This window comes from Saccopteryx bilineata, chromosome 3, assembly GCF_036850765.1.
Source record: "Saccopteryx bilineata isolate mSacBil1 chromosome 3, mSacBil1_pri_phased_curated, whole genome shotgun sequence".
Taxonomy (NCBI): Eukaryota; Metazoa; Chordata; class Mammalia; order Chiroptera; family Emballonuridae; genus Saccopteryx; species Saccopteryx bilineata.
The window spans coordinates 261,160,425-261,175,479 of record NC_089492.1 but is presented as its reverse complement, the minus strand read 5'-3'; the positions used below and the strand labels follow the sequence as shown (position 1 = coordinate 261,175,479).

The following is a 15,055-nucleotide window of genomic DNA, read 5'->3' as shown; positions in this document are numbered from 1 at the left end:
ACATTCAGGGAAGTCAGTGCAGGAAGAAATAGGCAGACGAACAATCTAATTAAAAAGTGGGTAAAAGATTTGAACAGATGCACATGATACATGTGAAAAGATGCTCAACACCTTTCTTTGGTTGTCAGGGAAATGAATGCAAATTAAATCCTAGTGAGATACACATCCTCCAGAGTGGCTAAGAGTGTTGGTAAAGATGTGGAACTCTTACCTTGCTGGTGGGAGTGTAAAATGGTACAACCACTTTACATTTGTTTGTTTGTTTTTGTGCCCTGAGGATCGAACCCGCAGCCTTTGTGTAACAGGACAGTGCTTTAACCAACCAAGCTATCTGACCAGGGCAGTCTAACCACTTTAGAAAACAGTCTGGCAGTTTCCTATTAAGTAAAATGTACACTTACTATATGACCCAGCAGTTCCATTCCCAGATAATTACTTGAGAAATGAAAGCATAAGTCCACAAAATATATTTTTATACAAATGGACCAGTTATGCATAATAGCCAAAATATGGAAACAAATGAAGTTCTAGCAGATGCAAAACCTGTGGTGATAGAAAGCAGATAGGAAGTTGGTGGTGGAGGGGCGAAGGGAGCTTTTGGGATGGCAGGAATTTGTTATCTGGATCAAGGTGGGGGGAGTCACACCTTTGTGTGAATGACAATTTTTTTTTTTTTTTTTAATGACAAAATTTAACAGTGAACATTTCAAATGGCCCCTTGTCTGCTTGGGGCTTGGGATAAATATTATGCTGTATTTTACTGTGTGTAGATTACACTTCAATGAAGTTGAGAAAGTTGGAAAGCAGTTTGGGTGGAGGATGGATGGGGGAAAATTGAATAGCGAGAACACTAGAGCAGGGGTCCCCAAACTACGGCCTGCAGGCCACATGCGGCCCCCTGAGGCCATTTATCCGGCCCCCCGCTGCACTTCTGGAAGGGGCACTTCTTTCATTGGTGGTCAGTGAAAGGAGCATAGTTCACATTGAAATACTGGTCAGTTTGTTGATTTAAATTTACTTGTTCTTTATTTTAAATATTATATTTGTTCCCATTTTGTTTTTTTACTTTAAAATAAGATATGTGCAGTGTGCATAGGGATTTGTTCATAGTTTTTTTTATAGTCTGGCCCTCCAACGGTCTGAGGGATAGTGAACTGGTCCCCTGTGTAAAAAGTTTGGGGACCCCTGCACTAGAGTCTGCTCCAGTGGGTCCTAACAGATGGCTCATCGAGCGGCTGGAGACGGGCTTGGGGGTTAAATGATTTTGAAGGAAATACTTGTGTTTTAAAATAGAAGAAGGATTTTAAGTTTGTTTTAAATTATTACTAGGTTTAAATCTATTAAGAATAGGTTTAAAACTATTAAGAGTATCATGTTAATAACTACTTTAAAATTGAGAAAGATGGGCATTGGTAAATACTCTTTAGAAGTTATGAAAGAGTGCCCCTGGCATCATGAGCCTGCTGTTTCTCTTCGTTGCCCCAGTACATTGACTCCACGGACTTGGAGCCCAGCACCTTGCAGGAGGAGCCCGTGCGCTACCACGAAGCCTGGCAGAAGCTCTGCAGCGCTCAGTGAGTAGGCGCTTGGCCTGGGTCCTTGGCAGCTTGGGGTTGTCTCGGTGGGCGAAGTGCTGTGCTTTTCGTGGGCTGGTAGGAAACTACTTGTTTACATATCTTTTAATTATTGAAAAGATTATATACTGGATGATCTAAACGAGGGGTCCCCAAACTACAGCCCGTGGGCTACATGTGGCCCCATGAGGCCATTTATCCGGCCCCCACTGCACTTCCGGAAGGGGCACCTCTTTCATTGGTGGTCAGTGAGAGGAGCATAGTTCCTATTGAAATACTGGTCAGTTTGTTGATTTAAATTTACTTGTTCTTTATTTTAAATATTGTATTTGTTCCCGTTTTGTTTTTTTACTTTAAAATATGTGCAGTGTGCATAGGGATTTGTTCATAGTTTTTTTATAGTCTGGCCCTCCAACGGTCTGAGGGACAGTGAACTGGCCCCCTGTGTAAAAAGTTTGGGGACCCCTGATCTAAACCTTACCAAAGTACAGTTTATCAGTGTCGTTGACTCTGAAGAAAACTTGTTCTGATTGTTGAATACATCTATTGATGAGGCTTATTTAAAGATTTTTTCATCCAGAAAAAATGACTTCTGTAGAGTCTCATGAGTAGTTTGTTTCTGGTAGCTGCTATTTATAATCGTAAAACATTAGCCAAGATTTCTAGTTCACTAGAAGAATTGAATGTCACGGCGCCATGCGGCTGTGGTTGAGCCCCTCCAGTCAGCGTGGCAGTCTGAGCTGACGAGGAAAGGCCCCCTTCCTACCTGGGGGAGCACATTAAACCAAGAGGTAAAAAAATGCTTTTATGTTAATACACATTAACAATTAGGAAGGAGGCTGTGCCTGGGACAGATTCTGTGTGTATTACATTTTTGTATACTTTTTTTTTTTTCCTTAATTCAGTGAGAGATGGACAGGCAGAGAGACAGACTCCTGCATGTGCCCTGACCAGGAACTACCTGGAAATCCCACTAGGGGGTGATGCTCTGCCCATCTGGGGTGTTACTCCATTGCTCAGCAACCGAGCTCTTCTTAGCCCCTGAGGCAGGGGCCATGGAGCCATCCTCAGTGCCCAGGGTCAACTCTCTCCAATTGAATCATGGCTGCAGGAAGGGAAGAGAAAAAGAGAAAGAGAGATAAGCGAGAGGGGGAGGGTTGGAGAAGCAGATGGTCGCTTCTCCTGTGTGCCCTGGCCCTTTCCTAGGACTTCCCCACGCTGGGCCGGTGCTTACCACTGAGCTAACTGGCCAGGGCCTTTGTGTACCATCCTTTTACTTGTTAGGAGCACTTTGTAAATATCACCAAGAAAAGTCCATGGTTTTGTGTATGTTTCCTAAGTTCATAGTGTTTCCATTTGGCTTGTTGGCAGTCCTGAAATCACAGGCAGTCTAGTAGCAAAGTGTCCAGAGTAACTTCAGGGCGTCCGTGTCTTGGAAGTGGCTCCCTGGGTGGTTGCGAGCTGGACTGGTGGGAAAGGGGTCTCCTTGTGGTGTGCTCTGTCGTACAGCGGCGTGCTGGTTCCAGGCGGCTTTGGTGTTCGAGGGACAGAAGGAAAAATCCAAGCTATCGCCTGGGCTCGGAAACAGAAGAAGCCTTTTTTGGGTAAGAAATAGGAAAGAACATGAGGAAGGGGTCAGGCCGGAGCCCATAAGTGAAACGGGATCATCAAAACTAAACACAGGTGCCATCTGTCCACATAGCAGCTGAAGTCAGAGCCTTTTTGGTACTGTTCTGGAGAAATTCAAACCCTCCTTTAAAGTGAAAAGTTTAAACTTGTAAGCTGCATGTAGATGTGGAATTTTCAAAGAATGAAATGTCCTTTAGGAAACCTTGTGTATTTACCGATCTTGGCTTTTGGGCAAGACATGGGAGACTGTTTGCTGGCCTCACTTAAAGCGTCAGGTGACTGCAGTGGAGCAAAGCGATTTGGGATGCTTCCTTCTGCTGTACATTCTAGTAATTTTTGACCAATTGTAAATGGTAACTTAGTGGGGTGGGCAGGAAAACTTGACTTTTTAAAAAGTATCAAATAGAATACTGTTTATTTCTAAAATTGAGTAACTTCCAAAACCTGTAGTCTTTACCTACTGGTGATCCAGGTTTTGAAGTCTGGTTCAGGTCGGGCACAGCAGGGCGTTTCAGGAGGGAGTGCGGGTGGGAGGCTGTGTGCTGTGGGTGGGCAGGGCCCATCCCTGTGGAGAGGGGGAGGATGAGGGGGAGGGGGGCTGCCTTCCCAGCAGAGCCTCACTGTGTTTCTCTCCCACCTGCAAGGCGTGTGCTTAGGAATGCAGCTGGCAGTGGTTGAATTTTCAAGAAATGTGCTGGGATGGCAAGGTAAATGCCTACTTAAACACTGTTAAATTCTTGCTTTACTGTGCCCAGAGAATATGACGCCTGGTGACTGTTGGGTCTCTGGGAGCCGTGGAGGACAGGCCTCGTATCTCAGCTCCTCTTGGGGTGCCTTAACAGGGTTGTTGATTAAGAAAGTGGGGCTCGTCCCCGTGAAACCCTAGGAAGGAGGGAGCCCAGCTGAGCAAGCTCTCTTCCCCGCCTTTCCTGCTCGAAGAGCCTCTTGCTTTAGTCACGTGGCCACTGTCTCAGAGCTGGTGTCCAGCAAGAAGACTGGCCTGTGTGAGGCTGTGCAATTAGGAACTTGGGCTGTGGAGCTGGTCAGACCCAGGCTCAGATTCTGACTTTATCACTTATTATGGGTGATTCTAGGCAAATTTGTTAGCCTTTCTAGGCCTCTGTTACCTCTGTAAAATGGGTTAATAGTGGTATCCACTGGGCGTGGTTGTAAATAGTCAGTGGATTAATACATGTGAATATCCCGGCACAGGGCCTGCACCTAGGCTACGGTCATGTCGGCTCTGCGTGGCTGACCGTATCGCTGTGTCCAGACTACCCCCAAACTCAGTGGCTTCCAACACAGTGATTTATTTCTCAGTGTTCTATGGGGGACAGGTTTTCTGCTCCAGGTGGCATGTGTGAGATCACCCTGCATTCAGCTCCGCCCAGCCGGGACATGGCAAAGGGCTGTCCCCGCGGCAGCCCATCAGTTGCCAGTTTAACCTGAGCGTCCTCACAGTGTGGAACTGACTGGCTTCCAAAACGACAAGCCCACTGTGCAAGCACCTGTCAAACTTGCTTATGTCCCATGGCCAAGCCCAGAGACGTGGGGAGAGGGGAACACATGATGCGAATTCTGGGGTGTGGTTCACTGGGACCACTGTCGGAAGAGTCGGCCACAACCCTTTATTCTCTGTAATCTAGCTGACAGATCCTAGATTTTCAGAATGACCTTATGAGTTCTAAGAAAAATAAAGCAACCCAAAGGAACGTCCAAGTGGTCTGGCTTTACAAAGTGCATGTGAGGCTTCTGTGATCCAGCTTGCTGTTAACAGGCTGGCTCAGTTCACATTTTTCCTGAGCGGTTGCTTTGCTTTTGAGGGCGTTGTGCTTTCAGGGTCTGACTTCGGAGCTGACAGGTGCTATCTTACCACCCACCACCCTAGAGCTGGCCCTCAGGCATTGCCAACCCTTTCACAGCGTCACCTCCTGTCACCACTTGGCTTCCCAGGTAGATGAATGACCTGGTGACGAGCTTTCTGTCAGCTGATCCCTGGCCTTGGTGGAGGCCCAGGAGGGAACTATGTTTAGCGTATTCAGATAGATAAACCAGGCATGCAGTAGCAGGAGCTTGGGGCTTTTGCTTTTAGTCCTCAGTGGTTTTGCTTATGGTTAGATAATAGGTTCAGTAAGGGATGGAGAGGTTATTTGTGTTTTCAAATCAGCTAATTTCTGAATTTAACTATTGAGTGAGGCAATTGAGTGGGTCAGTGAAGAAGAGGAGGAGGAGGAAAGAAATAGTACTTGCCCACCTTGGAGGGAGACAGTGTGAAACAAAAAATGAGAAAAGTTCAGATTACAATATATGAGTTATCATAAGGATACGTTATCTAAATAAACATTACATCACACGTTTCCATGTTCCCATTTTGTGTAGCTTTGACCCACTCCCACAGAGTTACAAATTTAGTGGAAAACGTGTTTGTATGTGTATTTTATATTTTCAAAATGTTCCTAGTTTTTGTTCTAATCGCTGAATGACTTTGAACCAAGGAAGGAAATTCTAATTTAGAGCTTAGGACTGAAATTTAATCAGATTTGTTTGTAATTAGTCCCATAATACAAATATTTTGATTTTTTTCAGATGCCAATTCTACAGAGTTTGACCCCAATACCAGTCATCCTGTGGTGAGTCTAGGGTTTGAATCTCAGCAGGGCTTAGAAGGATGTGGAAGGGACGTGTAGGAAAGTGGTTGGTGGAAATGAGACCCCTTGGGTACAACCCAGAGAACCCTGGGGTCCTGCACTTGCAGGCCTACTGGTGAGGAAGACTTTTCTTTTTCATTGTGTAATTTCTTCCTGCTCTTCCCAGTTTGCCACAACACATTTTAAGGAGGGAGAAATCCTGATTAAAATAATTCTTCATCCTGGCCCTGGCCGGATGGCTCAGTGGTAGAGCGTCGGCCTGGCGTGCGGAAGTCCCGGGTTCGATTTCCGGCCAGGGCACACAGGAGAGGCGCCCATCTGCTTCTCCACCCCTCCCCCTCTCCTTCCTCTCTGTTTCTCTCTTCCCCTCCCGCAGCCGAGGCTCCATTGGAGCAAGGGATGGCCCGGGCGCTGGGGATGGCTCCTTGGCCTCTGCCCCAGGTGCTGGAGTGGCTCTGGTCACGACAGAGCGACGCCCCGGATGGGCAGAGCATCGCCCCCTGATGGGCATGCCAGGTGGATCCTGGTCGGGCACATGCGGGAGTCTGACTGCCTCCCTATTTCCAGCTTCAGAAAATAATACAAAAAAAAAATTCTTCATCCCCACTCACTTTAATGCTCGAGAACACTTTATAACATAGTAATGCCGATACGAAATATTTATAGGCACTTTTTATGTGCTGGGCACTGTTCACTGCTTCATGTACCAGCATGAGCAAAAGGAGGTTTACAGTTGTTCTTATGGAAAAGACTACAATATAAGAATAAATAATGCAAAACTAAACTGTTTCACTTACAACTGTAATTCTTCTTTGCCCACCCCTGTATAGTGGCTCGTTTAATCCCCAGCCACCCTGGGAGATAGGCATACCGTTAAAGCACTGCTGGAATATAGTACTGACTGGTTGTTGTTTTTTTTTTTTTTTTTTTTTTACAGAGACAGAGAGAGAGAGGGATAGATAGGGACAGACAGACAGGAAGGGAGAGAGATGAGAAGCATCAATTATCAGTTTTTCATTGCAATACCTTAGTTGTTCATTGATTGCTTTCTCATATGTGCCTTGACCATGGGCCTTCAGCAGACCGAGTAACCCTTTGCTCAAGCCAGAGACCTTGAGTCCAAGCTGGTGAGCTTTGCTCAAACCCGTTGAACCCGTGCTCAAGCTGGCAACCTCGGGGTCTCGAACCTGGGTCCTCTGCATCCCAGTCCGATGCTCTATCCACTGCGCCACCACCTGGTCAGGCAGTACTGACTGGTTTAATGGTGACCAAGGCCTTTCAGGACCGGCATGCCTCGTGTTGTATCTCCTACCAGAGGAGAGTGGCTCATGGGCGAGGGACAGTGCCTTGTTTGTCTTTGAATCCCCAGCTTAGGGCTGGCAGGCCTGTTCTTGACATCGAGGATGTTGTGTTAAATGAGCTGGACCGAGCGCTTAATTTCAAGGCACCTCAACAGCATCACTATATGTTTGTTGAACTGGAATGGAACTTTGCTAATACTAAGACCTTAGGAGGAGAAAAGCAAAGGTTTTGAAATATGGGGGTATTGGGGGAACAGGGCACAGAGAAGGTCCTCGAGGTCAGACGGTGCACAGAGTACAGGACTGAGGGGTGGAAAGGGCTGTCAGGGCCGGGGGACCCCGTGCTCCATTCCGCCCACGTTCACTAAGCTCCTGTCAAGACTCGGTGAACCCTAGGTGAGCGTCCCTTTCCTCTGAGCAGCTCATCGGTCTGGTGGAGGGGTGCATGCAACGATAGCCTGTCTGCGGTTTGTGCGACTGTGTTAGTCTTTGTGAACCGCTACAGCCCAGCTGCACTGTGACCCAGAGTGCTGGGGGCAGGAACAGCCAAGGGCGGGAGCAGCTGTGCCAGGTCCTGCAGCTCATGAGGGCAGCTGGAGGATTCAGGCCCTCTCCAAAGAAGGTTTAAAATCGATTAGTGGGAGGCATTTTTCCCTGTGACAAACATCTCTTACAAGGAAAGGCTGGCCAGTGAGAGCCTCCTCACAGGTCCGGTTATTTCATTTGGTGCTGGCGGTCGACCTCTAACGGAAACAGAGTTTGCTAGTGCGTGGTTTTTTTCCCCCAATATCTCCAGGTCATAGACATGCCAGAACACAATCCTGGCCAGATGGGCGGAACCATGAGGCTAGGCAAGAGGAGAACCTTGTTTCAGACCAAGAACTCCATCATGAGTAAGAGCTGCCTCCTGCTGGCCCGGCCTCGGCTCGGCACCTCCAGGATGCATGTCCCCGGCTGGTGCTGGGCTCTTCTGTTCTTGCTTTAGAAGTTCTTCTTTCTTCCTAGTCTTGCACTTTTAGGATGCACTGAAATAGGCAAAGCAGCCGTGTGGGTATTTGGCCACAGGCAATGCCATCAGGGACCCGAGTGGGGCAGTGTGCTGAGATCCATTGCAATCTGTTCCTTTCCTGTACACTGAGGTTAAACCGTATGAAATTGCCGATGTTGGCAGTTCTTGTCCCACAAAAATGGCAGTTTCATAATGATCAGCCTAAACAGATTTAATTCTGAAAGTACTAGCAGGTGCTAAAGATTTAGGGGAAATTTGGGGAGGAAAATATTTAAGAAAATTGAGATTTAATTTTCTTGCCCACTGGGAAAATTCTTTCTATACCAGGTGGAGCCAAAGTAGGTTTGCAGTTGTTCATATGGGAAACGGTACAATAGTAAAAAAGTAATATGAGAGTAACCTGTCTCGCACAGTCACAGCTGTAAGCCTGCTTTGGCCCCGCCCTGCGTTAGCAGGGGCAGCTCTGTGTCTGTTTGGGGATTTGGTAACAGTCTAGTTTGAGTATGTTGTCTGAGAGGTGATCTTTCAGTCCTTCCATCTTTGGTGTTCTGTGGATTTGAGCATCTTACCTGGCAGTCCGAGTTTGCAAAGCAGCCCACTTGGAAGTGCAGAACTTGTTCGCGGGCAGAGGAGCTTTGACAACTGTGACTTAACGGCAAGCGCTGGCCCTGACAGTCAGCTATGTGGCTCCTAAGACATCTCTGTTGGGGCTGCAGATGCTGGGTGCACCCTGATTTGTTTTCCAAGGCAGTGTCCAGCAGAAGAGCACGTGGTCCCTCAGTGACCATGTGGTGGGGCTGATGACAGTCTGTTTCTGTCAGGTTTTTTTGCAGAGTCAGAGCCTAAGACTTGCCTCCGCCATGCTGCCACGGCAGGGGGCTGGTGCGCAGGAGAACCATAGCTGTAATTCAGCAGGCCCGGCTCTGTGGGTGGTCGGGAGCAAAGTGAAAAGCAGGATGTGGTTGTGAATGGATTGTTTTGTGTGAACTCAGAATTCTTGACGTCAACATTCTGTTTTTGCCAGGGAAACTCTATGGTGATCTCGATTACCTAGAAGAGAGGCACCGCCACAGATTTGAGGTAAGGAACTGAGCTTTGAGACTTCTCAAATGTTCTCCTTTCTGTTACTTTGGGAATAATAAGTTGAGAAATTATTCTTCATTCTTCAACAGGTGAATCCAGTCTTGAAAAAGTGTCTGGAGGAGCAAGGCTTGAAGTTTGTGGGCCAAGATGTTGGAGGAGAGAGAATGGAAATTGTGGAGTTGGAAGGTGAATACTTGGTCTATTGTATTTACTGGAAAACTTAGTACGGTTTTCTTAACAGAATTCAGAAGCAGCACTGTTGTATGAGGGGAAGGGGTCTCGGTGAAGGAGGTGTCTGGAGCCCTGGGACACCAGGGGTGCATAAGGACGAGCTTTGTACCCTGGGCTTCATAGGTGGCCTTTGTCTGCTGCTTTTCCACCTCTGGCCTCAACCCCTCGTCCTCCAGAGTGAGAGCTTGGACTTGGCCTTACTCCCTCCTTCTAATCTAATGTCACCTGCATGGCTCAATTCCTTGGAAGGCCAGGGAGCCAGGGATAGAAACCTGGAAAGGAAGTCCCTTCAGCCAGGAAGGTGACTGTGCAGGGGCTAGGGCCTCAGACCTCCCATGTCTTGTGGTTACTTTTACCTGGGTTCTAGTTGAGAGGCTGTTTTCAGATCATGGTAGGGTCTGTGGAGATGTGCAACATTTAACAAGATTTTTTCTCCTTGTCTCCCTTTGATGTGTGCATACACATGAAGCTAATTCTTTTGCATTTCCGTTTCAGATCATCCCTTTTTTGTTGGAGTTCAGTACCACCCTGAGTTCCTGTCCAGACCCATCAAGCCATCCCCACCGTACTTTGGCCTCCTCCTGGCCTCCGTTGGCAAGCTCCCACATCACCTCCAGAAAGGCTGCAGGCTCTCGCCCAGGTGGGGTCATGCTTCTCTAGTCCCTCAGGTGGTCACTGGTCCCTCACAGCGAGCTGTCAGCCCACTAGTGGTAGCAGAGCCGCAGGAGCCAGGAGCCCGCCCGGCTGGGTGCTCCTCCTCTCGCGGACGTGCAAGTGCCCTCTCCTTCCCTAGGGTGTTGTCGGGCTGCTCTGGTGCCTCCCATGACCTTTCCCGGCACTGTGGTCAGGGCCCCTCTCTGTAGGTCGAGGTTCCAGGATTACATTTGTAAGAAGGACCCTGTGGTCCATGGGGAACTGTGGTTTTTCCCATGGTTTCAGCCACAGCCCGGGTGGTTTCACGCCCCTGCACACCTTTGTCCGGAACCAGTTAGTTACCCCGACTTGGTGGTTAGGGTGCCATGACTGAGTATAGTTCAGATTTGTATCTTTTGTAACCGGAAGAAGCTCTGAAGCTTTCTGCTAAATATACATGCAGCGAAGAGTTTCTGATTTCTGATGCACGCACACAAGTGTCCTTATGGTAACAGTGGTTACAGAAACAGGGAAGGTAAGTGAGTTTTTGGTGGGCGATGACGAATAAACTGTCCTAATTCTACAGGGACACCTACAGCGACAGAAGCGGAAGCAGCTCCCCTGACTCTGAAATCACTGAGCTGAAGTTTCCGTCAATAAACCATGACTGATGGTGACGTCCGTATATGATACTTGTAAGCTTTAGGTTTTGCCAGCTTTGTTTGGTCTTTTAATGGTAATAACATTAGAATTTTAAGAATTATGAGTAATTACTAGAATTAGGAGTTTGGTGTTAAAATTGTTACCTGTCAGAGAATGAGGTAAGGTCAGCTTGGGCATCAAATGGGTGATGCCCTCCAAGTGCACTGCCTCCCTCCACCCCCGCGCCTGCTCTGGGGACTCCAGTCCAGTCACTGACGGCTACATTCAGGTGCCAGTGTGACCAAATCTGGGAAGATTGGATTCTTAGCCCTTTGATATTTCATGTATCCATAAACTTAAAGATCTTGAAGGAGGTGACAGGTGTGACAGTATGGTATTTGTCATATTTACAGAGCCTCATGCTTTCATCAGGAAGTGCTTTAAAATTGATACACATGATACTTTTATGTTGATTGTTGCTTATTTTGGAAATCCCTTAAAATCCAAATAGTTTTGAACAAACAAAAAATTACTGAACTTTGTACACTTAAAGTACATTAGCTGTGGGCTCCATCCTAGAGTGTATAAAGTCCTGCTAGGATAATGAGAGAACTGCCAGCAAAAATACAGTCTGGGCCCTGGCATGCTCAGTGGCAGAGCGTCGGCCTGGCGTGCAGGAGTCCCCGGTTGGATTCCCGGCCAGGGCACACAGGAGAAGCGCCCATCTGCTTCTCCACCCCTCCCCCTCTCCTTCCTCTCTGTCTCTTCCCCTCCTGCAGCCAAGGCTCCATTGGAGCAAAAGTTTGCCCGGGTGCTGAGGATGGCTCTGAGGCCTCTGCCTCAGGTGCTAGAATGGCTCTGATTGCGTCAGAGCGACGCCCTAGATGGGCAGAGCATCGCCCCCTGGTGGGTGTGCCGGGTGGATCCCAGTCGGGCGCATGCGGGAGTCTGTCTGACTGCCTCCTCATTTCCAACTTCAGAAAAATGCAAAAAAAAAAAAAAAAAATACAGTCTGCTGCGGAGGGTGTCAGGGGTGGGGGGTTGGTCAGCAATCGGTGAGGTCTGAGAGGAGAGCCAAGGATGTGGTGTGGTCCCATATGTGGGGGTGGGGGTCCTATCACAGGTGAGATGAGCTTTTCCTCCCTGGCGCCTGCACACCATGCATTCACCACACTGGCCCTCTGCACTGCACGGGTCTGGTCGGATGGGCACACAACTGTCCCATCTACTGTGGCCAATTAGCCACGTGGCCTGTGATAGCCTGACTGAGGTGGGTGGGGGCGGGGCTTGTCCTGGGAGGAAGCTGGTGGTTGCTCTCTCTGCACGGGGAGCGTGCCTCCGGATGGCCGCATCTGTGCTCTGCCCCTGCGCGGGGAGCGTGCCTCCCGATGGCCATGGCCGCATCTTTGCTCTGCCCCTGCTGGTGTGCTGGAGGCTGGTGGGTGGTCTAAGAAATTGCCAAAGAGAAAGGAAACTTTCACAGTAAAGGGGTAGACACTTGGTCAGTTCTCTAGAGTTTCTCACTGCCTCCCTGAGGGGCACGTTCACTGTCAGCGGCCCTGAGAAGAGGCTGGATACTGTGAAGGGAATGCGCATGCTGGGGCAGACACAGAGGTTCATGTGAGATCCTAAAGGTGTGTGATTCTGTAGGAATGATCGGGTTAGCTTTAATTACTCATTTTAGGCACCTACTATTGGTCTTCAGTGAAAAACAGACCTAGTTTACCATAGCAGCTCACTAGAAATTCTTACTTTTCTGCTTTAACATACATACATCATTATACTTTTTAATTTTTCTTTCTTTTTTTTTTTTTAAGCAGGCGTGATTCTTCCAGAGAGTCTTCAGACTTTGGGAGTTTGCAGCTTGGATTTTACACTTGGCTTTTGACACTTCCTTTAAATTATGTTTTTATTAAGAATATTTTATTATGGGGGAAAGGTATGTGGAAGACTGTGTGACTCCTATGTCCCATCACGTGTATCGGCCCCCACAGCGTGCTGCCGGGTGCTGACTCCCTTCCAGTCCCCCGGCGTCCGACAAGCAGACGTCGAGGCAGGAGTGGGGGCAGAGGGGGCTACAGAGTGTCCATCTGTCACCTCGTTTCTCCAGGTTCCTTGAGTCATTGCAGATTTGAGCGTGTAGCCTCCCACTTCCCCAGGGAGGCCGAGGCCATTAAGAAGGGTGTGCCACGCGCACTTAGTGAGCGTGGAGGGTAATGGTAGTCTGGGCTCACACTCGGTGCTGGCGACCTGGGGACTTGCTGCCAAGAGCAATGAAACCAGAAACTAGCCTCGGCACGGCTCTGCGCCGCGGGGACTCTCGGTGCCAACTGTGGCCAGTACTTGTTGTCCAAAGGGACAGTCAGTTCATGTCACGTGAACAGCAGGAAGCCTTGTCTCTCTCTACAGCACGATTTTAGAATCCCTGTCCTCTAGCTGTGCTTCTCTCCTGGGGCGGCGACATGCTCCTTGCATCAAGGGGTCACTTAAAAAAGAACAAAGAATCTTTTGGGGAAGCTGCCTCTAAAACCCTCTCACATCGACAGCTTTGCTTGAGGGACTTCCTCCTCCCAGGATGGGGTTACTGCAGTTGAAAGGCAATATGAAAATCTATTTTCTTTACATGGTGTAACGATAGGCACGGCTGTGTGCCCACTGTATTCTGACTGGACTCGGTGTATACTCTTAACTTAAGAAATAAATAATGCAGAACAAGAAACGCTTTGTTTGTGATGCTCTGTGCGTCGTGGCCAGATGGAACGCGTCTGGGGCTGGACGTGCCCGTGGACGGTCGGCCACTTGAACTGTCGGTCCCAGGCTCTCCTCCAGGAGATGGATGATCTGATAGTTCATTTAAAAATTGAGAGAAGGCCCTGGCTGGTTGGCTCAGCGGTAGAGCGTCGACCTGGCGTGTGGGGGATCCGGGTTGGATTCCCGGCCAGGGCACATAGGAGAAGTGCCCATTTGCTTCTCCACCCCCCCCTCCTTCCTCTCTGTCTCTCTCTTCCCCTCCCGCAGCCAAGGCTCCATTGGAGCAAAGATGGCCCGGGCGCTGGGGATGGCTCCTTGGCCTCTGCCCCAGGCGCTAGAGTGGCTCTGGTCGCGGCAGAGCGACACCCCGGAGGGGCAGAGCATCGCCCCCTGGTGGGCAGAGCGTCGCCCCTGGTGGGCGTGTTGGGTGGATCCCGGTCGGGCGCATGTGGGAGTCTGACTGTCTCTCCCCATTTCCAGCTTCAGAAAAATACAAAAAAAATAAAATAAATAAATAAAAATAAAAATTGGGAGAAGACTTTCCTTTTAATAGGACCCAGAATTTCCCAAAAGACTTTTTAGGTTCTCAGCATATATTCAAAGAAGCAGGGGTGTTGTGTGTGCTGTTCGGTAGTGAGAAAGTGGGGGTAGACGTGTTATTTATGAAGGAGGCCTTCTTTCTGCTGGGCAAGGGACCCAGGCCCCTCACACATGTGGCCAGGGAGCAGCGGGACGCTTTGTCCCCTCCAGGGCTGCCTGATCCCCCAGCCTCAAGTGCAGGTTATGGTTCTGAGTATCTTTTCCTTCAGAGTGAACTTAACAATAATGAATTCATGCTCCTTGGGATATGTCGGTGACGTTGGCACCCACCCCATGGCTGCTGAGCACACCTATTCAGAGCTGTGTCCTCTGCAGCGTCTGAGGCAGAGGCTCAGGGCTTAGGCCGGCTTGCTTGTCTGTGGTCAACATTTACTCATTGATGTTTGAGAAACTAGGAGTTGGGGAAAAAAATGGTTCTTTCTTACCATTTATTTGGCTCTTCTATCAGAGATGCAGAGAAGAATTGGATTCCTTTTATCTTTGCACTCATTAGTCTAAGGCCACCGCCACCGCTGAGGCCCACAGGCTGGCATCCCTCCTCCTGACCACGAGCAGCTAAGCTGCCTTTGTCTCCGCTTCTCATGGGCCGAAATAAAATGTCTTCACTTACAGAGGTCTGCATACTACGTACTGCTTGAGTGTGGCCGATGGGGTGGATGGATTCTAACCTTTCCCAGCCAGTGGTCCCATCAGACAGTCATCAGTTATTTTTATAAAAGCCGTTTCCCACACTGAGGGCTCAGACAGGACCGTTCCCTGGAACAGTGAGGACTTGGATTGGGGGTGAAGTTTGCAAAAGCCTCGTAGTGGTTAGATGTTCCCGCCCCTGCCTTTAATAAGAGTGCCTCAAGTGACCAGTTGTTAGGTGCTGCCACTTGCATGAGCTTTCTAGGAAAGGGACCCCAGATGCCTTTCCAGGGTTTGCAAAGCTTGACCAGCCCTGGCACCCGGCTG

At 48.8% G+C, this 15,055-nt stretch overlaps 1 protein-coding gene across 3 annotated transcripts in view; it reads left to right on the top strand.

The window, feature by feature from the left end:
- The window catches only part of CTPS1 (CTP synthase 1), a 42,547-nt gene extending 29,078 nt beyond the window's left edge, over nt 1-13,469 (top strand). For 2 of the 3 annotated variants that reach the window (XM_066269485.1, XM_066269488.1), the window contains exons 10-19: nt 1,486-1,574; nt 3,084-3,178; nt 3,848-3,910; nt 5,790-5,833; nt 7,949-8,045; nt 9,186-9,241; nt 9,334-9,430; nt 9,971-10,115; nt 10,695-10,803; nt 12,571-13,469. In XM_066269485.1, the coding sequence (XP_066125582.1) occupies nt 1,486-1,574; nt 3,084-3,178; nt 3,848-3,910; nt 5,790-5,833; nt 7,949-8,045; nt 9,186-9,241; nt 9,334-9,430; nt 9,971-10,115; nt 10,695-10,779 (771 nt within the window). In that variant the 3' untranslated portion in view covers nt 10,780-10,803; nt 12,571-13,469. Of the gene's footprint in view, nt 1-1,485; nt 1,575-3,083; nt 3,179-3,847; nt 3,911-5,789; nt 5,834-7,948; nt 8,046-9,185; nt 9,242-9,333; nt 9,431-9,970; nt 10,116-10,694; nt 10,804-12,567 lie in introns of all 3 variants that reach the window. The other variant, XM_066269487.1, reaches the window with a different exon arrangement.
- The last annotated feature ends 1,586 nt before the right edge of the window (nt 13,470-15,055 follow it).